We start from the raw sequence: 23156 nt of genomic DNA on the forward strand, positions 1-23156 counted from the left end.
TTGGGTTTGATTCTCAGCACCACACAAAAATAAATAAATAAAATAAAGGTATTGTGTTCAACTACAACTAAAAAATATATTGGAAAAAAAAGAAAAGTAAAATCTAGAGATTGAGATTGGGGGAGTCATCATATTCTTTTTTGGAGGCCACAGCTATGAAATTCCAAGAAGCAACGGACAATTCTATTCACCAAAAGCAAATGGCAGCTTTGATACAAGGATCTCCACCTAATGATTAAAAGATAATGAATGACTGGCTGGGCATAGTAGCACATGCCTATAATCCCAGCAGCTTGGGAGGCTGGGACCCGAGGGTCACGAGTTGAAAGCCAGCCTCAGCAAAATCAAGGCGCTAAGCACCTCAGTGAGACCCTGTCCCTAAATAAAATACAAAATAGGGCTGGGGATGTGGCTCAGTGGTTGAGTGCCCCTGAGTTCAATCCCTGGTACCACCCCCCAACCAGCAAAAAAAAAGATGATGACTGAGAAGAGAGATTTTTGCTCGTCTCTTAATCTTGTTTTGAGAGTTGTCCCTATCAAAAAAGCATACCTGGGGTATGATAGAAAGAAGAGTATGACTACTTCTTTTCAGAAACCAACAGTTCTACTAAAATAATTTACTGCTATGATTTTACTGGCACCAACTCCCCACCCCATAATACATAATGAAATCAAACCATAGGGCACCACTCAGACCAAGGTTTTTCAACCTGGGCACTAAAATCTTAGATCTGATTAGAACTTCAGTGGAGATTTAGCATAATCATCATTGGCAATTGAGACAAAGCTCAGAAAAGTTTAGATTAACTATCTCAGTTTATTATAGCAGCAACTGACAAAATTTATAAAGCATGAATACTCTGAGCTAGAATCTATTCTAGCTGCTTTATCTAATTCATCCATAGTCTTTACAACACTTCTAAAAGATTATCCTCTATTTTATATATGACAGAAATGAAACTCAAGAAGTTAAATGACTTACTCAAAACTACTGCACAATAACTAGTGATGTTCAATTTTAACTCAAGTCTAACTCAGAAGTACTAGATATCTTTCTCTACATCTCTCAGGCAGAGGCTGAGCTTTCCCAGAACACTGTTCTAGCATTCTGGCCCAAGGTCTCTTTCTAATTCAGAGGGTCTACAGGGCACTAGCATTTTGTCCCCTCTTCCCTAACCCCAGAATCACTCTGAGGAGTTAAAGGCACAATGTTACCTGGGGAGTGCAGCTGAGAGGCCTATACTGAGTGTGTGAAATTGTGCTCTCAGGGAAATGAGCATGTGGGTTACCAGGGGAAGTACATGAAAATTAAAACCCTTACCCTTATTAATCCTGTTGGATTCCTAACACTTGGCTGGAAGACAAACCTTCAGAATTTGTGGTAGTGGTAAAGCTATGATATTTTTCTTTTTATTGAAGTCTTTCCTACCGTAAGAATAGCAAAATAAAACTCTTCAACTTCCACTCACAACTGATGGTCTATAACGTCTTTCCCATGTGACTCAGATCTCAGAGGTCAATTGAACATCATAAAGTATGAGTCTTTTTTTATTTTATTTTTTATTGGTTGTTCACAACATTACAAAGCTCTTGACATATCATATTTCATACATTAGATTCAAGTGGGTTATGAACTCCCATTTTTACCCCAAATACAGATTGCAGAATCACATCGGTTACACATCCACATTTTTACATAATGCCATATTAGTAACTGTTGTATTCTGCTACCTTTCCTATCCCCTACTATCCCCCCTCCCCTTCCCTCACATCTTCTCTATCTACCCCATCTACTGTAATTCATTTCTCTCCTTGTTTATTTTCCCATTCCCCTCACAACCTCTTATATGTAATTTTGTATAGCAATGAGGGTCTCCCTTAATTTTCATGCAATTTCCCTTTTCTCTCCCTAAAGTATGAGTCTTAAAGTTCAATATTAGAGTCCTCATTTTTTATTTTATTGGATATTTGCAAAATTATTGGCAGCTAAAGATAAAAGAAGTGAAAACTTAAAAGTGTAAACAAGAAGTGAGAACATTCAGGATGAGAGTCAAAAAAGAAGAAATGTGGAAACCTAGAGGACCTATTAAATGGGAATCCTGCTTTTTCAATCACTGCAGGACTCTCTTGGCCATTAATATTTAGTCCCAGCAACCTAGGGCAATACTAGTTTTTTTTCCTAATGCTGCAATTAGTTCTCTAATATGTTCAGTCAATTTTTATAGAAATTTCATATGAATATGAACTTCCAAAACAGAAGAAGGGATTATTTCATTTTTTTATTTTGCATGTAAGACCTATAAGAGACTTGAAAATATCTGTCTATACTTGATAGATTAAAATACATGTAAATATTAAAATACATGTATAAATGATTATTTGAAATATTAGTATACAAAGCACTAAATATTAACTTGAACATTTCTGAATATTTCTTGAACATTTCCATAGAAAAATTAGATATAATAATAAATAAACCATTCAACATATGAGAGGTGTCAGGCAATGAGGCTTAGTATTCGTTTTGATAATCAAAGTAATTATGTTTTGATACATTTCAGTGCAACCGGAAAAAAAATGCTACTATTCCATTTCAAAAGGAAGAGTAGGAGCTGTAAGAGATGCTTTCTTTCCATAAAGACATAAAAATCCTTTGCTCTCATACACCACCTTGAACTAAGAGATTTTAATTCATCACTTCATGATCATGAATTCACTAACCTGCCCATGTCACATCAATGAAAAACAGATCTGTTACAAATGAACAAATTCAAGAAGGTTGTTAGAATAATCTGGTGCATAAAGGCAATCGAATAGAAACACAAATTTCAAACATACAGCTTGTGGCAGACATGATAACAGCTTCACAAAGATGGCCCACATCCTAATGCCCAGAACTTATGAATACATGAGGTTATGTGACAAAGAATTAAAATTGCAGATAGAGCCACAGAACAGGCAGAAATCCAACAGATTTCTACATAGTTTTTGAAGGTCTATGCTTCTGTACATGAAAAAAATTTTAACATTTTTGCAGCTTTTTGTCTACTGGGTATTCTTCCCTTAATAATTGGAGAAACATTTGCCTGTGGTTTTGATGTGTATACAGGTGTGTCTCCCAGTGTACTGGTTCCTGTCTTGCCCCTGTTACTGTATGACTGTTGTATTGGTATATCTAAAATAGCTCAGTATTATCTTGACATAGACAAATTAGTATTCCCTTAATTATTACTGAAATAAAACATATCTCTTAGCTTCTCTTGGTGGTGGAGAAAAAAAAATTGCAGATGGAATTAAGGTTGCCAATCAACCAGCCTTAAAATAGGGAGAGTATCCTGAATTTGCCAGGTGGGCTCAAGACAAGCACAAGAACCATTGAAAGTAGAAGAGAAAGAGAAGCGGTCAGATGATGTGACATGTTATGAAAGGAGCTTGGTCCATGTTGTTGACTCCCAGGTAAAAGAGGAAAACAGGCGCTTTGTGGAAGCTAAAAAAGGCAAAAATCCTCAGAGCTTCCAAAAAAGAATGCAGCTCTGTCCACACATGGAATTTAGCTCACTGAGATCCATGTTGGACTTCTGACTGGCAACCACAAGGTAAGGTATTTGTAATGTTTTCAGCCACCAAGTTCGTGGTAATTTGTTACAGCAGCAACAGAAAGCTGATACAGAGTTGTTTAATCAGTTAAGAGCAATTAAAGCAAACACCATCATGGAAAACCATAACAATCAATTTTAGCAACCAAAAATAACACTTGGAACACAAGTCCATTTTTGAAGTAGTAAAAGTAGAAGCACAAAGATTCCTTGGCATACAAAAATAAGAAAAAAAAATATGTAAGAGGAATGTTTTCCCACTTCCTCTACTACCAGAAGAAGAAAGGGACTAATAAAATAAACATAGTGATATAAAGTATGGGTAAGAGTTTTTTAAATGCCCCTTGGAATAATGTCTTAAGAGTTCTGGAGTCTTTGTCCCTAAAGTTCTTTTAGATATACAGAGACCTGTCTATGTTATATTTGTTCTGCATGTCTCAGATGTTTACTTACCTGACAACAGAGCTTAAACAGTCTCCCATGGCCTCCTACAGTCTAAATATTCTACACAGATTTGTGTCCACTCAAATATGTACCACAAATATTTATTACCTATCTACTCAACATAAATCATTCTGATGTGAATAACCAGAATACGACATAAACCTTGACTTTAAGAAAGTCATAGTTTAATATTTCCCAGAGTAAATAAATGACCATTGTCAGGCTAGTCATGGAGAAGAACCACAGGAGATGGAGAAGTGATACATTGATTTTTAAAAAACCTATCAATATATTAAAAAATCAATACATTCTTATTGATCCTAAATGAACTATATTATTAGTGATCATTGGAGGTTACCATGGAACCAACTTATAACAATGAGAATTGTATGCCATTTTCCCTAAAAATATACAAAGGAAATGAAAAAGTAGATGACAGAAGAGAGAAAAATCTTCTTTATCATCAGCTTAAAAAGGCAGAAGGAATGCTAGAATGAGAAAATTGTCATTTTACAACCTTTGTATAAAATAATGAATCTGAGCAATGATCAGATATTAAAACCCCAAATAATTTTAAAATAGATAAATCAAGATAGAACGTCTAAACATGCACACCAAACAGTCTTAGGATCAGGAAGTGGGATGGACAGCCATTATGTACCTCTTCTTGTGAGTCCCTAGGAATCACATAGTACCACTTATAAACTAGTAATTTTCACCCCTAAACAAAACCCAAATCTAAAACAGCCCCCAGATCCGATTATCTTTTCATAGATAGATAGAGGAACCAGTTCAAAAAATCCAGAATAGGAGCTACCAATTAAAGAATGTGGAATTCTATATGCTAAACCACCCAATTTCTCTAGAAATCAAAAGAAAAGGAATAAACTTAAGAGACATGATCAAATGTAACACATAGGCCTTGTTTAATCCTGATTCCAATAAACAAACCCTGAAAAGCTAGTTTTAAGACCAGAGAAATTTAAGTATGGACTAGGTATAAAATGTTATTATAATAAAGGCATGACACTATTAAAATGTTTCATTAATTAGAGATGCATAATGAAGCACTTTCAGATTAAACTGAAATGTCTAATTATGCTTTAAAATGTACCAGCCAAAAAGAAAAAAACTGTATGAAAGAATACATAGAACAAGATTAGCAAATCAGTAGCATGTATTCTAGCTGCATGATGAAATTTAAGGGCTCATCACAAGATGCTCTCTCTTATGTTTGAAATTTTCTATGATAAAAAATTTAAAGGATGAAAGCAATTGTAGATAAAAAAAATTCCTAGTTCATTTGATCAGTCTTTATTTTTGAAAATGTGGAAGGTTGAAATATTCACGCTAGAAATTTTATTTTTCTGCACATACACATATTCTTATTAGTAATTTGACTCCTATTACTCTAAGATTGAATTCCTTTCATCTGATATAGAAAGTAAGTTTTCAATTGACCAAATTCCCAATTTACACAATCAAATAAAAATCTATCATAAGTGAAATGTGACTTCTAGTACTGAGAGTGCTTCTGTGTGAAGATGAGCCTACCTCTATTGCATGAATGGAGTAGGAAATATTTGCAAACATTCAAATTATTTATGGTTCATGTGAAAAGATTAGTGTTATTGTATTTTTCTGAAGTGCTAATTCTCACAATTTTTTTGTTTAAAAACTAGCAGTTTTGCTTTAAAGTGATTATATTATGTAAAATCTAGTCTACATCTTTAACTGACGTATTATCCTCTTGCTTGTTTTTCAAATACAATAGAGACTTCTCTGGGAGAAAAAAGAAGCTGGAAAAAACAGATTCATCTTCAACATTCTCTGCATATATGTGTAGATGCCAGAGCTGATATAAAGTGGTTGAACTTATAGCATTGAACTTCTGAAGTTCATAGAAAGCCTCTTAAGCAAAAATCCTAGCAGTGGAAAAAATATAAATCTCATCTTGGATTTTCAAAGCATTCACAACAGAGAGCCTCTTTTTTTAAAAAAAAAAAAATTCTTTAAAGGGATTTTATTTGCAAATAATTTATTTCTGGAGAAGTCTTGAAGGTGACCCACATGCTCAAATTGCATCTGGAGGCGATTAAAATATTTTCAAAGATATATACAATTTCATAATATATAGAAAAACTTTCATGTTTTTGTCTGAAATATGCTAAATTTTAAAATATGTAATATTTTTTTCTTTTTAAAGGTAGCCTTTTATAAGAAACACTTAAAAAGTTGTGGCTGTTACCTTCTACCAGAAGGGAGGAAAGACAGCATAAGGCAAGTTAGACTATGCAAATAAATTACATTACAAAGGAATAAGTCTAGTTATTTCAGCTAACATTTTCCCTTGTGCATTAAGCTATGTGGAAGGGATTACAGATACAATGTCAATAAAGATAATTATTATTTTCTCATGCAGTAAAATTTTTAATGTAAAGAATTGTGCTATGGGTTGCAACAATTATGAAGATGATTTGTGATTCTAGCATTTGGTCCAGTCAAGGATGTAGAAGAAATGGATACACAAATCTCAAGATTTTGTTACAACCATTACCTCCCTTTTTTTCTGAGTCTGATCCCCAAATACCTTACCAACTACAGCTTCTGTGTATTTCCCTTGAGTGGGAAGAGGGAAGTACTGGTTTGGAGATACGTTGCTGCCATATCCCAGCAGAAATCCTTCAAGCTTTACATTTGGATTTGGACGTAGGAACTTCAAGAGGATGGAGTCACTGGTGGTATTGATGTGGACTTTAAGGCTTGGCTTTTTACCTAATGATGGAAACAAACAAACAAAAATATGTGGCTGTTACTTTACCTGTTTTGCATTCCACCAAAATTTGCAGCAAGGGTTAGTTGCTAGAGCATTGTTCTGGGAAAGTATGTTCTCAACTTTGCAAGGCTCATAGCAGACATGCCCAAATGTGGCCAAAATGTAGCCAATTGTGATATTAAAAAAAAAATGGACTCCAATAAGCCCAGCAAGGTGGCACATACATGTAATCCCAACCATGAGAGAGGCTAAAGCAGAATTTCACATTGGAGGCCAGCCTGAGCAATTTATTGAGACTCAGGCTCAGAATAAAATTAACAGGGCTGGGGTGTAGCTCTGTGGCAAAGTACCTTTGGGTTCAGTCTCAAGTACTACAAAATTAAACAATAATTTGTAAAATAGCAATGAGGAAAATGGACTTAATACCATATAAAGCAGCTGAGAATAAAAAGTAATCGTGTGGGGTTTCAATACTTGGTAGTTTATTATTAAGCAGGTAATAGAAATTAGGCTTTCTGTTTCAACTCATAGGGAAAGGGCCTGGATCTCCTTATTGGTAAACTGAATTACTGCCAGGCACAGTGAAACACGCCTATAATCCCAGAAGTTTGGGAGGCTGAGGTAAGAGGATTGCAAGTTCAAAGCTAGACTCAGCAACTTAGCCAGGCCTTAACCAACTTAGTGAGACCCTGCCTCAAAATAAAAAATAAAAACGGCTGGGGATGTGGGTCAGGAGTTGAGTTCCCCCAGGTTCAATCCCTGGTACTAACCTCCCCACCACTACCAAAAAAACAAAACCAAAAACAACAACAACAACAACAACAACAAAAACCCACTCTGAATTATTACTCTTTGAAAACCTTTAGCCCTTTCTGTTCTGGTTTCCAACACCACAGCAACAGGAATTGGTCATGGCTAAAGTTGGAAAGGGAGAGGAGATGGAAGGTTTCTGGTGGCAAAGGTGGTAAATTAGGGAATGCTGGAAGGAAGAAAATGGTTAAGGAGAAAGTGGACTAATTCCACTGGGAGCTCACTGTGTCAATGAGACAATTACATGGAGACGCCCAACAGGGAGTTGAGTATCTAAGTGTGATGCTCAGGACTGGGGTACAGACTCAACTGAGTGTCATTAGATTATCAGTGACAATTGGACCAACTTTCCCAGAGAGACTGTGAAAGGTGAGAAGGGAGACATTACTTCAATTCTCAAGACATTTTTTTTTAAACCAATGATGCAATAGGGACAGATAATCACACTAACTAAAGGTTTTGACCAGACAGCAAGGAAACAACATTGTCTTTGGAGCCAGAAGGAACAGGGTTCAAATCCAACTGTTATCATCACTATGAGATAATGGTTAACTCATCACTCTGGCAACTCCCTCGACAGCTTGCACCTAAGCCTCCTGCTTTGTAAACAGTGGATAACAGCCACCATTCTTGCTGTGTTATTTACAAAGATGAGGGGAAATGGTATAAACTTAAAGCTGGCACATAGCAGTTGTTCCATGATTGCCTAGCCATCCTTTAGCCATAGTTCTTTAGCCATCATTCAGAAATCCAAAAACCTTTGTATGTTTTTTTTTCCCCCAAGTTCATCTCAAACAAATTTGGCAACAAAACTCTGAACCATCCTGAATCCATTTCGTCTGTCTCTGAGCCTGCTCAGTATAACTATTGACATGCTTCACTGTGGAAATGTGCTTAGTTAAGTGGTGCTTACTGGGCAAGAACTCACTAAAGAGGTTATATAACATTTGGTCTAATACTTTTCTAAAATGCCTCAAATTTGTGAATTCCAAAACATGCCTGACCCTCGGGGTTAGGTTGCAAGACTGAATTATTTTATTATCCACAGATTTACTATTTTGAAAATATCTTGCCTATTGGAAAGACTGCATTTACCAATTTAACAATTCGTATTCTATTTCTCATTAATTGAAGTTTTATATTGTATAAATACCAATCACCACATCTATACAACACTAGTTCCCCAAGGTTGTCATAACTGAGTTTATTCTGCTTCAACCAAAATCAGTCTGGGCAGCCTCAATAAATACAGTTACATAAATGGATTCATACTACTATCTAGAACTAAACTTTAAAAATGCCCCCCCCAAAAAAGAAATAGAGGTAGACAAATCTCACTTCACTACAGTATCACCAACTTTATACTTCAAGATCATCATCCAATTCTTTATTTAGAATTAGGAAGTCATGTCCCTTGTTACCTTACCAGACATTATTTCTCCTATTATAACTTCTTACCAAAGCTCATTTGGTTTTGGCCAGTATAATCTTCTTGCTTTCTGTAGTACATACCTGGTCCTGGCTCTCCACCTTGGCTCACACTGTTCACCTAGGACAGATTCCCTCTATGTTTGGCTTGCCTTCTCTACATCCCTTTACTCATCTGGTTCTTACCTCATTGCTCCTTTCAGTGGTTAGCAAAATGATTGAGCAAGTTTTTTTCCCTTTTATTCTGAATAAGTTTGTTGAGTGTTTCTCCAAATGAAAATTTGAAATATTTAGTGACATTTGACAATTTTTGACAATTTCTCCAATATTGGGGGGCTATATCTATGTACCTCAAAAATTAATTTTTAATCTTTAAATAATACTTTTATATCTATTTTTAATAATTCTGGTTTAATGGCTTGGAACCTGAGTCATGTAATGACAGTTATCTTTCAATAGTTTTTAGTAGTTAGAACTCTGCTGAGTGACTTTAGGTAAAGACAATAGAAAATCATACAATGTATTGCAAGCCTAACTAGTATAACATTTGTAAGTAAAGTAGCATATATGTTACCTGGGAAAGTCCAGGAGTAAAGAGAAGTAAGCATGTATGGCAACAGATGTGAGAAATAAAAAATAAATGCAAGCATTGTGTAAAAGCAACACTAATTTGCCTTGGGGGAGGGGAGGGAACTGCACATTGGCAAAGTAGAATCTTGGCTCTGTGACAATGGTTTCTAATCCTCTGTTTGCAACAAACACCCTAGGGTATCTCTAAATATTTCCAAGAATGTTGTGAAATTCTAAAAGAAAAGTCTTTCAAAACAAAATTAGAATCAATCCACTTTTCATTTTTGAAAGTAAATATATGCCCTGCAGCATTAAAAACAGTGAGTAGGTCAGAAGGGGTGGGTCTGGAAAAAACAGGTTTTAAAAAATAGCATTGTAAATTCAAGATATCTCTCTGAATCAACCAGAGTGGGCAGGTTGCTATTGTTTCAGAGAAGCTGTGGTCAGTTCCAGTCAAGTTCTGTAAAGAAACAGCCCAAACACAGGGTACTTAGTGAAGCTAGCTAAACTGTCGTGGGCATCCAGTCATGGACTTGTGAGAAAGGAATCACCATTAGAGTATATTCAGTAGGAGGGATTTTTTCATGTTTGATCTCTCTTAAGAGTGTCTTATCCTTTCCACAATGTTTCAGAACATGTTCTAAATTGTTGATATCAAGTTGGTCAAGATGATAAAATTACTACAAGAGAAAAAAGTGCAAAATATTAAAACTATTCTAAAAGTAAAGAATTTATTAATATACAAACAATAATTAATTTGGCTTTATATGTCTCCATGTTTTAAAACATTAATGAAGAAACTAGAAATATTGTAAATAGCAAGTTTGGGCATGAAGTAAATCAGATATAGAATTAATTTCCTTAGGATATTAAGTGAAAGAAAAGCAGTAATACTGATGTCAATAAAATAGTCATGGGCTGGAGCTTGAGCTCAGTGGTAAAGCACTTGTCTAGCATGTGTGAGGCACTGGGTTCCATCCTCAGCACCACATAAAAATAAATAAATAAAATAAAGGTATTGTGTCCATCCACAACTAAAAATATATTTTAAAAATATTTATAAAATAATGAGTCATTTCAGAATTAAAAGTATAACCCTATTCTTACCCATAGTATGTAATGTGTTCTGTGCAAATTTTACGGTCCCAACCTCTACTTGCTCAGCAACTTATGCTATTATAAAAATATCAAAACTTTCTGAGACAATTAAATCAATTCCCATCAATTTTGATATGTTATATGAAGTATAGGTTTAAAAAATTGACACAGATTTGACCAAATTTTTAAAATTTTGAAATTTCAAAGAACCAGAAAAAAAAAGGCAAACATCAGACTGAACAGACGGGTAGAAAATATTTGCAAAAGATAAATCTTTTGAAGGAATTGTACCCAGAATATATATTCTTTCTATTCAATAAAACAACAAAACAAGGGAAAAAGGATTTGAATGAATGCACTTGAATAGATTTTTCACTAAAAGCAATATATGGTGACCAAGAAGCACATGAAAAGATGTTCAACATCATGGTCATCAGGTGATTTTCCATCAGAGATCACGTAGCAAGTATTTCAGAGTTGGCAATCCAGAGTTCTCTACCATGACTAATCAACTCTGTCACAGAAGTGCAAAAGTAAGGTATTGGTCTAGATTTGTCCCTCAAGTAACAGTTTACCAAATCCCAATCAATATCAAGGAAATGAAAATTAAAACCAAAATGATATACCACACACACAAGAATGGCTAAAATCAAATGGACTTACAATAGTAAATCTTAGGCACAATTTGGAACTTTTACACATTTTAAGTGTGAATATTAAATAGGATAGCCACTTACAAAAACTGTTGAGAAATTAAGAAATTACCAAAAAGCCATTGATTTTATTTCTGGGTATTCTATCCAGGAGAAATAAAAATATATCTATACAAAAACTTGTGGCAAATATTTTAAAGTAGCATCAACCTGGAGACACACACAAATATCCATCATCAACTGAATGGATAAACAAAATATGGCCCATTCAGACAATGTGAGATGACTCAGCAACAGAACTGAGCAAACTACTAGTTATATATGCAACATGATTGAATCTCGGGCATGCCATTATGTCATTGTAGAATGGGTCATGACCGTCTATATCTCTGTAACCACGTTATACAGACTGCCTGATGGAAAGTTATTAAAGCATATTGCTATTATAGCATTGGTAGAAGTAACACTGCCGAATATTATTAGTTATCATTCAACAAATTATATATATACACACACACACACATATGTATAGATACTTGTGTATCATTAAGAAAGTTCTCAGGCATTGACAATGCCTAAGTTAACAATACTGTATCAAATGTATTTTATGGTTTTTATAGACGGTGGATTACATATAGAAAACACTCCAATGCCTTGTGGTCACACCAGCTTATTAAGACATTTATAGCTTAAGTTTTTGTTTTAATCAGGGAAATTACTACCTAAAGACATATTCAAAAGCTTCCAAAAATTATAGTTCATGGCACAGATTATGTATTTAACATTACAGTTAATGTTACAGTTACAGTTTGATATACAAACTACAACTTTAATGTCGGACTTGGCAATAGTTTAACATTTGCCTTAGGAAGTCAAGGGGATTCTTAGAAAGTCAAAAGGGGATTGCATAACATAGGTTGGTGCTCAAATGACTCTGCCTGCTCTGGTTCCATGCTCCAAGGAAAGGTATTAGGGAGAAAAAAAAAAAGAAGGAAAGAAAACCATATAAAGTTTCAGTAATTTTTCTGTGGTACCCACAGACTGAACTGAATGGACAAAGGCAGTCTACAGCTATCTTCAGTTCTTAATCCTACAGAGCCTATAGTCTATAGCATGACTTTTTCTTATTAACAACATGAAATTTGGTGATTACTAGTGGAAATTTTCCATAACAGAGGGGAAAAAAAAACATGATAGCTTCAGTTAAATACCTTGAGAATGAAAAATAAATGTTGCTATAATAAATAATATTAGATGTTATTAAAACTGCTTCTGTCAGTTCTTGAATGACCTTTGATCAAGAGGAGAGCCTTTCTAAGGGGGTTACAGGGTCTATTCTGCAGTGACATGATGGTATACCAGAACAAGGTAGGCAGGTAGAAGGAATTAAATGGCTTCCATGGTTGTGGTGGTACTGTGTGTGCCCATGCAGACCTGCAATTAAAAATACAGAGTAATAGCTAGGAAAATCCTGTCTAAATTCCAAGTTAAGGGATAGTGGTGGTGGGATAGCCTGTGTAGGATAGATGTGGACATAGAACAACAAATATTTTGAACATAGTGCTCCCTAATTTACAATGAAATTCTTTCTCCATATATTTAAAGAATGGATGTTGGATCAGGGACCTGAAAAGAACAATAGAGGGAAAGAGATTCTGGACATTCAGGAAATAACAGCAAAGAGGTAGAGAAAAGGCATCCTTACTTGTATTTCATTAAAAAAAAATCTGAAAACATGAGAAAAAAATCCTGATTACAACAAGTAGATACAGCAAAATTTTCACAAATGTGAAGAAAAATGACACTTAATATAGAGGAAAAAAATGTAATAAAATCTCATAAACCATATGAACAGTTGCTCCAGTGCCAGGGAATGGGGCCTTTAAATAAACTTAGATTTTCATTTACTCAGATATGATCATATGTTACTAAGAAGCACCAACTATGGTGTCTCAGGATTCCAGTTTCCAGGCTAGCAGAATAGCACAAGGCTTCTCCAGGATTTCTTGAATTGAGCTTTCCAGTGGAAAGGATGTTCCCACATGCAACATGCTCTCAGAGTTCAAGAAATGATAATTCCCTGCCCACCTAGAGAGCTTCCCTCATAAAGCCACACCTGATTCCCAGGAGTCAATTAGTTAACCATTTATTAGGACATTATGGTTACCATATACCCTGAGGATGTTTGCATATTGAATTTAGAAATGCTTTAAGTCCAGAGAGAAAATCTTTTCTTCCTAATGGAGCACTTTGTATCCATTTGCTCAGCTGTTGGTATAAATGATTCCATTTCAACCAAAATAACCCCAGTTTCCACCTTGGTCAGAATTCCCATTGCTGTTATTCCTCAGGCCAATACTTCACCGTCTGGTGACTTTGGATGCCTGAATGAGACAGATTGATCATGCCAGTGTTGACATTTAAGCACCATTTGGCAAAGTTAATAATTTTACCAAAGGAGCAAAAAACTTCATTACCTACTTTATAACCCAACCAACAGCCAAGTAGGAAAATTACATTTCATAGACAACCTTCTAAATCAGCAGCTTCTCGTTCTGAAGACATCTCATCCTGAGACATATACTGTTGTCACTTGCACATAATCCCTTAATCTGAATCTCTCAAATTGCTCTTTGAAGTCTGTATTATGTTAATTTGAGAAGGAAAGAGGTGCAGTAGGATGGTGGGAGGGACAACCACATGCAATCAATAACCATATATTTGAAATAAGTGCATGGGGATAGTTTTCAAATGACAAAAAAAAAGGTTAAGGTAAAATTTTTATTTTCCTTGAGGAAGCCAATGGTTTTGAATGATTTTTTTCCCTTCAAAACTCATGTTGAAACTTAATCCCCATTGCAACACCGTAGGGAGATGCAGGCTAATTGGAGATGTTTAGGTCCCTCCCATTAGGCAATTAGAATGGATTAATGCCACAGGGTGAATTCAGAATCCCGCCCCCCCTTACTTGGTTGCCCTCTTGCCTTCTTCCACGTGATGTTGTAGCAAGGCAGCCCTGGCCACATTACTGGCACCTGATATTTCTCAGCCTCCAGTTCTGTGAACCAATATATTTCCATTCATTATTAATTATCAAGTCTTAGGTATTCTGTCAGAGCAGCACAGATCGTACTGAAAAAGGGAACATGTATATTTACTAATCTGCTTTTCATTTGATCCATTCATTAACAACTAGATAATTTGTATTAGTGATATAAATTCAAATATGACTTGTCTGATCACAAAGACTACATTCCAATAAATTAGGCAGATGAATAAGTCTATTTCTGTGTAACATAATTAGTACAATGCAGCCACAGCAGAGAAACTCTAAATGTGATGGAAGGGGTAAAAAAAAATGTACAAATAAAATGCCCATTTAAGGTTATTTTAGTCATAAAAATAGCTTTTATTTCATGAGGGTATCCCAAATATAGGTGGGAAAGTGATGGAGAAAATAATGCATGTCAAAGTATATTTGTAACACCTTTTCTGTACCACTTAGAAAACCTGTAGATTCTTAGTAATTTTTAAAATACATGTAAAGAAAGACATCAACAGACTAAGGAATTTAACAAGACTTATTGCCCTTCTTTTTCTGTTGATTTTTGAAAATCCATGGAGAGGATTTGCATCTATTCTCTTGTTAACTAAAGTAAGAGCTAACGGCTATGGGCTCTCCAAATGGAAGTGGGTGCCAGGGTCATGAAAGTGTGGTCCCCTGATTAGAGAGCTAGTATCACTTGGGAACTTGTGAGAAGTACAAATTCTTAGAAACCATCTCAGTTATACTGAATCAGAAACTCTGGGGTAGATGCAGCAATCTGTATTCCACAAGCTACTTGAGTAATTCTGATGCTTGAGTAATTAAGTAATCCTGGTGAGAACCATTACTGTTTCCAAATTCAGTGCATCAAAACGAAATTAATGAGCCCAATGTCATTTGAAAGACATTTACAGATGTGTAATACAGTGTGGGGAAAAAAAAGACCTCATTCACAACTCTGTTCAATTTCCTGTCATTAGAATTTTTCATATATTTTAGCCTTTGAACATATTCTGTGAATGCTAATCAACTAGAATTATAATTTCTGGAGACACTTCAGGGAAAATGTTAAAAAATATTTGAACTATTACTGTGACCTTTGAGAATCCATTACATGTCTTTAAATCCAACCAATTCTTAGAAGAAAAGATGGGTATTTTTCCAACATTACAAAAAAAAAAAAGTTGAAAATGGGCAGTACCCATCCATACAGCCACAACCAAAAGTCAATAATTCCTATATTACTTGCTGTATCACGTTTTTCCATCTCTCCATCCTTCTATCCATCATTAATCCATCTTATTTTTTATGAATTTCAAAGTAAGATGCTCTTTATTAGCTTTAGTCCTAAACATTTCAATATGCATATTAACTACAGTTTAATATGTACTTATATTTCTTTTGAGATAGAATTTACAAATAATAAATACATAAATCCTAACTATACTTGACTGATTTTGTCCAAATGCCCTATGTCTATGGAACTCAAACCAATAACAAGATTTAGAACATCACCATCAACCCCAAAAGTCTCTTCATGCCCCTTTCCAGTTACTCCTACCCATTCTCCCAGAAACAACTGTTGTTCTTACTTTTACTACCACAGACTAGTGTTGTGCATTCTAGACTTCAATTAAATAGATTCACACAGCAGGCTGTCTTTTTCATAAGACTTTTTTAGCCCTCAGGACAATGGTTTCAAAGATTTCCCAACTTTGCTCAATGCATTGTTTTTTGTTGTCACTTTCCCGGGTAGAACTTCAAAAATCAACATTTTTACATCTTTGAGTTGTCATTCCAGATATTTATTTGTATGTTATTTACCAGGAAAACAAAACTAAAACTCTTCCATTTATTATAGCATTTAATGATAACATTTAAGTAAATGCAGATAAAACCATATCGTGATTTTATTTTCACTAGAGAGCTAAGGACTGAGCATAATACTCACGGTCTTTGACACCTTTCCCACTCATGCTGAGCTGATAGAAAACAAGACATGGGCAGCCCCTTCCGACAACAGAGTGTAATGTTGACTTTCCTATGTTTAAGAATGATTCTCACAAATATTAAAGTGGGTAAGCTTAAACATGTTTCATATGAAAAAAAAAATTGCTTGCCTCTACAATTCTCAGAATGATCAGGTTTCAAAACCCAAGCTTAAAAAAAAAATACACACACACACAAAAATAAAAGAAAGAAAAGAAATTATTGTAGTTAATATCACTCTATTTGGGTGATTTCCCAAAAGGATTGGTATTCCTTTTCCTATCCTTCTTTCAATAACTTCAATTCAAGCACACAAGAAGTTCCACTGACCAAGTAGAAGTTGAATTTAATTAAAGTGCTTCTTTATGGGATAAAGTAGAAAATCTACAACTTCTACCAACACTTGAAGAAAGCCCACATAAAAGATTAAACATTTCCATTGTGATAACATTGCTCCTGGGGCAAACTAAAAATGTTCTTGATAAAACATGTCACAAAACTGTCTTAAATAGGACTTTTTACAAACACATCAGCCCGAGCTGGAACACATGGCTTCACTATCGTTGATCAGACATTTGGTATCTTCATGAGTTGTAATTTGTTTAGGGAATGCATACCCAATGTTCATGTATATAGCTGTTTATTTTGAGATTTCACTATCAAAAATCTTCCAGGAAAAAGGTTAAAATGCCATGACAGCATAAGCAGGTGGCCTCTGGTACTAACACAGAGCAGGCTGTGAGCCTTAAGGAGGCTTCAGGAAAGGCTGTTAAGCTGTTAACCTCACAGCAGGGCATTCCCTCTTAATGGCAGTTGTGGAAGAAACAGAAGGAGTTCTGCCATAAGCTTTGGCTTTTACTGTGTTTGACCTTATGTCACCTGTCCTTGCTAAGACTGATTTTCTCCTCTGTAAAATGAACTGTAGAATCTCAAATCCATTCTCAATCTAATTTTCAAGGAGATCTCCTAACATCAGACAAAATATTGTCTTCTTATTAAAATGCAGGAAAATCAAAATAAATCACAAAATGAATTTTTATGTAACATTCTTCTAATAATCTCTGGATGATATTTACTTCTCATGGGACTCCAAAATTGCACTTTAAATACAAAAAACTTTTTCATAGACATATGGAAAGAATGTGTGTGACTGTCACATATAATACATATTATAAAATTTGCCCATTTACAGAGTACAATTTGATTTTTGTGAACTTATAAAACTTAATGGATTTTTAGAATTTATTACACTTACTATAATCCATTCTGAGAACATTTCCATGACTTTAAAACATTCCCTTGTACCTATTTACAGTCACTTTCTGCTCCCAACCTTAGCTCCAGGCAACCATCAGTCTATTTGGGGTTTTGGTAATTTAATATAAATTGACTCATAGAACGTGGAGTCTTTTGTATCTGGCTTCTTTCACTTGGCATAATTTTTATGAGATTCATCCATCTATATTGTATCACTGGTTCATTCTTTTTTATTGCTGGATAGCTTTTTATTTTATGGATATATTACATTTTCTTCATTCCTCAGCTGATGGATATTTGGATTGGTTATTATGAATATGCTATGAAAATTAATGTACAAGTCTTTGTGTGGACATATGTTCCTATTTTTCTTGGATAAATAAGTAGGTGTAAAATTGCTGGGTCATATGGTAAGTTTATGCTTAACTTTTTAAGAAACCCAAACTTTTTCATTTTTCTATTGTTAAGATAGTGATTTCTTCTCAAGAACAGTCCAAATTGTGATAGTAATAAGAATATAGCTCATTTTTTGAATTGTCACTAAATATATATTATATAATAAAATCCATCATTTTCAACCCATGGTGCTATGGTTTAAAGGTGTCTCCCAAGGTTCATGTGTTGGAAATTCAATTTCCAATGCAACAATGTTGAGAGGAGGGACTTTCAGAAGTGATTAGGTCATAAGGACTCATGAATGGATGATGCTATTATCATGGGAGTGCATTCATAATTTTAAGATTGGGTTTGTTATAAAATCAATTCAGTCTTTTCTTGCCCTCTCCCCGCATGTGATACCTTCCACCATGTGTCAAAGCAGCAAGGTAGCCCTCGGCAGGTGCCAGTTTCACGCTCCTGGAATTCCCAGCATCCAAAGCCAAGAGTCAAATTTCTGTTCATTATAAATTACTCCATCTATGGTATTCTATTATAGCAGCACAAAATAAAGACATTGGGACATCTCTTTAGTCATTAATGAAGACCACTTACTTTGTTATAATAAATGTTTTATTATAACAATTTTATTATAGCAACTCCAATTTATCCAGAACATAAGAGAAACTTTTGCAAAACAATAGTTATCATTGACATTCATAGCAATGATTGGTGAAGGATAAATTACCGAGTTGTTTTCTAAATCTCAAGTCATTCTACTTTTAAGACTACCTATACTAGTTATGAATATTTGTGCATCCCAAAATTAGCCAATTCTGGAGAGATTAGAATCATTATTATTTGTATTTAAAATAAAGTGAAATCATTATTATTTGTATTTAAAATTAAAGTAAAAATAAGGAACTGACACCTTTAAACCATAGCACCATGGGTTGAAAATGATGGATTTTATTATATAATATATATTTAGTGACAATTTAAACTTCCTCCTTGTGAACCAAATGCTCCAGTTCTGTTCTTCTGATTATGGAAATAAAAAGCTATCTATAGTGACTTTGGGTCTTACTGCAACAGTGATAGTTTATAATTGTTTCTTTTTTCATAGTAAGAATTAAAACATTTCAAATGCCCCAAATGTTTTCCAATATTAATAAAATCTTGCCATTTCTGATGACGTACATATCTGAAATGTGTATATAGCTCTTGCTGATATCTGTGACGGTTTGTGATTAATGCAGCATTTGGACTTTCCTAAGTGAGAAAAAGAAAGCCAAAATGGCTTGGCATCATTTCCTACCATTCTGACATTATTAAAATTTTCTCATCTTACATGATGGATGTGACCCAAGCTTTAGACTAAGTGCTTAAAATAGAATTTTATAACATTTTTTAAATGCTAGCAAAATGTAACTGAATGAATCAATTTTGGGGGAAAAAAGTCTTTGACTTTAAGTTTTAGAAATAAGAAGGAAGCATGCCTTACAACTTTTTTTTAATGTTACAAAGTTTCTTTTAATTTTTCTTATATTTAGAACATAGGAACTATAATGAATTTCCCCCAATTTCCATTCAAAACTCTAAACCTGAAAATGAAGAAATTAGATTGTGCTTTGACTATCCATGGGAGAATGTTCCTTAGATAATGCAAACATGAGTCCCCAAGTGGGATGAATTAATTTATATAGTAAGGAAGAGAGGCTAGGAGTCATACTAAGGAACTGAAATAAGTTGACCATTAGGTAGCAGAAGCTATGAGGCTGAGAATAAAAATAGAACTTAAGGCAGTTTATTGGTAGCAGGAAACAAACTTAACACAAGGGAACACGAGAATAAAAATCCAAGATTATACTGTTGAGGTGCCCAGACCTTCCATGGCTCAGTAACTGCTGTGACCTGAGAGACAACAAATTTAAAGTGTGAACAGGAATGAGTCAGCCAAAGCCTCAGTGTGCATATGGAGAGGGGGACCAGGAACAGCATTCTCAGGCACAGGGAACTGCGTGAGCAGAGGCTTTGAGGCAAAATTAGTGAGTTTAAAAAAGATATCTGTGGCTTGGACATAAGCTACCAAGGACAGAGGAGTCAGATCTCACAGGCTCCCTACAGGTCACGTTAAAAGACACACCAGTGTGTTATAAACAAACCTAAATTATTTTCCCTAAACACACACACACACACACACACACACACACACACACACACACACACCAAATTTCTGAGAAGTTAATTTGAAATTTAAATCTTAGACAATTATAGTCACATGGTAAAAATGTTGCCTCGCGAGCCCTTAAAGCAAGTAACTCAAATGCCCAGAGCAAGATTTGATTTAAGCAGAAAAACACATATGCTGTTTTTAAATGAAAAACACCAACAATATTTTACAAGTAGATGACAGTTTAAATGGAATTCAATCAATACAGGTCCCTCCTGCAAAGAGGACATGTTATTAAAATCAGTTGTTATTCATTTTAAGCCAAAAACTAAATGAGAATAAAGTATTTGGCATTCAATTGCTCTATTGGCATGGGCCCCCTGCCCCCCTGAGAATTTTGCTACTTACAAATTACTAAACTCTGTCTTCACCAAGTCACATCGTTTCATTGTTCATCCCAAGCTAGTAGCACATTTTCATTTCCATTCCCTGTACTCTAACAATAATCTCTGCACTGATTTTTTAACTTAAAGAAATATATAAATAATCCAGATTTTAATAAGAAATTTAAGAGTTATGAAAATATTTTAATTACCCATTATCTAATATCAAGAGAAATATTTACAAAGATTCTTTATTTTTTATTGGTTGTTCACAACATTACAAAGCTCTTGACATATCATATTTCATACATTTGATTGAAGTGGGTTATGAACCCCCAATTTTACCCCAAATGCAGATTGCAGAATCACGTCGGTTACACATCCACAATTTTACATAATGCCCTATTAGTAATTGTTGTATTCTGCTACCTTTCCTATCCCCTACTATCCCCCTTCCCCTCCCCTCCCATCTTCTCTCTCTACCCCATCTACTGTAATTCATTTCTCTCCTTGTTTATTTTCCCATTCCCCTCACAACCTCTTATATGTAATTTTGTATAGCAATGAGGGTCTCCCTCCATTTCCATGCAATTTCCCTTTTCTCTCTTTCCCTCCCATCTCATGTCTCTGTTTAATGTTAATCTTTTCTTCCTGCTCTTCCTCCCTGCTCTGTTCATAGTTGCTCTCATTATATCAAAGAAGACATTTGGTATTTGTTTTTTAGGGATTGGCTAGCTTCACTAAGCATAATCTGCTCTAGTGCTATCCATTTCCCTGCAAATTCTATGATTTTGTCATTTTTTATTGCTGCATAGTACTCCATTGTGTATAGATGCCACATTTTTTTTATCCATTCATCTATTGAAGGGCATCTGGGTTGGTTCCACAGTCTAGCTATTGTGAATTGTGCTCCTGTGAACATCGATGTGGCAGTATCCCTGTAGCATGCTCTTTTAAGGTCTTCAGGGAATAGTCCGAGAAGGGCAATAGCAGGGTCAAATGGTGGTTCCATTCCCAGCTTTCCCAGGAATCTCCAAACTGCTTTCCACATTGGCCGCACCAATTTGCAGTCCCACCAGCAATGTACAAGTGTACCCTTTTCTCCACATCCTGGAGTGAGATGGTATCTTAGGATGGTTTTGATTTGCATTTCTCTGACTGCTAGAGATGGTGAGCATTTTTTCATGTACTTGTTGATTGATTGTATGTCCTCCTCTGAGAAGTGTCTGTTCAGGTCCTTGTGATCATCGACACAATCAATCAACAAGTACATGAAAAAATGCTTTCCATCTGTAGCAGTCAGAGAAATGCAAATCAAAACCACCCTAAGACACCATCTCACTCCAGTAAGATTGGCAGCCACTATGAAGTCAAACTACAAAGATTCTTTATATGTCCTTCCAGACATTTTTTCCTGGGTATAATATACAACAGTTTACATAAATTGGATTATATTCTAAATGTTGTCTTGTAACCCGTATTTTCTTTAGCATAAATATTCCTCCCTATCCTTAATTTAAATGACTGCACAGTCTTTTAATTAATTCATAGGAATATTTCTATGATAGTATATAGTCAAACTCCATATCATCTCGGTGAGTAAGCAAAGTTTAGTAATTATCTCAATCATTTTAAAACTGAATTTATGTTGATGAAATTTGGTATTGATTTTAGGGATGAGAAACTGGTCTTATAAGATTCAAGACCAGTTTTTCATCACATTTGAGATCTGTTACATTAAATTTATTTGGCCATTGGATAAATTATATTGTTTGTGAGATAAAGCTAAGATTTTCAGCTATGGGAATATTGTTGTTTCCTGTCCTTGAGATTCTTTATCTGATCCTATAAGAAATAGGGCTTTAGAAAGGAAGGATGCATAGAGGATGTAATGGCCAAAAAAATCTGTGTTCAATTCTCAGGCTAAACCCAAAATTGTCCTTGTTGTATGAATGTACTGTCTAAATGTCATTTTATCCCTTATAAAACAGGATTCATCCTTGGGATTTACTGGGGTGAGTAGATGAAATAGTTTGTGAAAAGGAGTTTCTAAACCATATTGCTCAGTGGTAGTCATTGTTAATATGATCTCAACACATTCTTTTTAAGTTAGCATACTTTGAATTTTAAAATTTTTTTGTATTTTATCCTAAAATTTATTTTATAAACATAAATGTGAATTGAAAGATGTATATAGGTTTTAAGCTATACAAACATACTACCCTGGCACACAGTACCTGGCAAAGAGAGGCTGTTCAACAAATGCATTTTTGAATGAATGAATGAACACATACAACACTTTACTCAAGTGGAAAATATTGTGCTTGATGGGAGTTAATTCTAAGTTAAACATTGTATTTCCTCAAATAAATTATATAGTATTGGAGGATATAAACTTGTGAGAGTTATTACTGAACATTTCTACACAGAAAGATAAATCACATGCTGAAGTCATTCAGAACACTGACTAATCAGGAATGGTTGGATCAGGAACAGTATCGCAGAAGTGGCATCAGAGATGGGTCTTGAATTTCAAGGACTTGTCCAGACAACAGGAG

The 23156-nt window shown here is 34.8% G+C and overlaps 1 protein-coding gene across 11 annotated transcripts in view; it reads right to left on the reverse strand.

Moving 5' to 3' along the window:
* Nucleotides 1-23156, reverse strand: part of ABI3BP (ABI family member 3 binding protein) — a 256615-nt gene that overhangs the window by 194843 nt on the left and 38616 nt on the right. For all 11 annotated transcript variants that reach the window (XM_081301600.1, XM_081301593.1, XM_081301601.1 and 8 more), the window contains exon 2: nt 6636-6815. In XM_081301600.1, the coding sequence (XP_081157726.1) occupies nt 6636-6815 (180 nt within the window). The remainder of the gene's footprint in view (nt 1-6635; nt 6816-23156) is intronic.

Source organism: Spermophilus citellus, assembly GCF_964194105.1.
Source record: "Spermophilus citellus genome assembly, chromosome: 7".
NCBI lineage: Eukaryota > Metazoa > Chordata > Mammalia > Rodentia > Sciuridae > Spermophilus > Spermophilus citellus.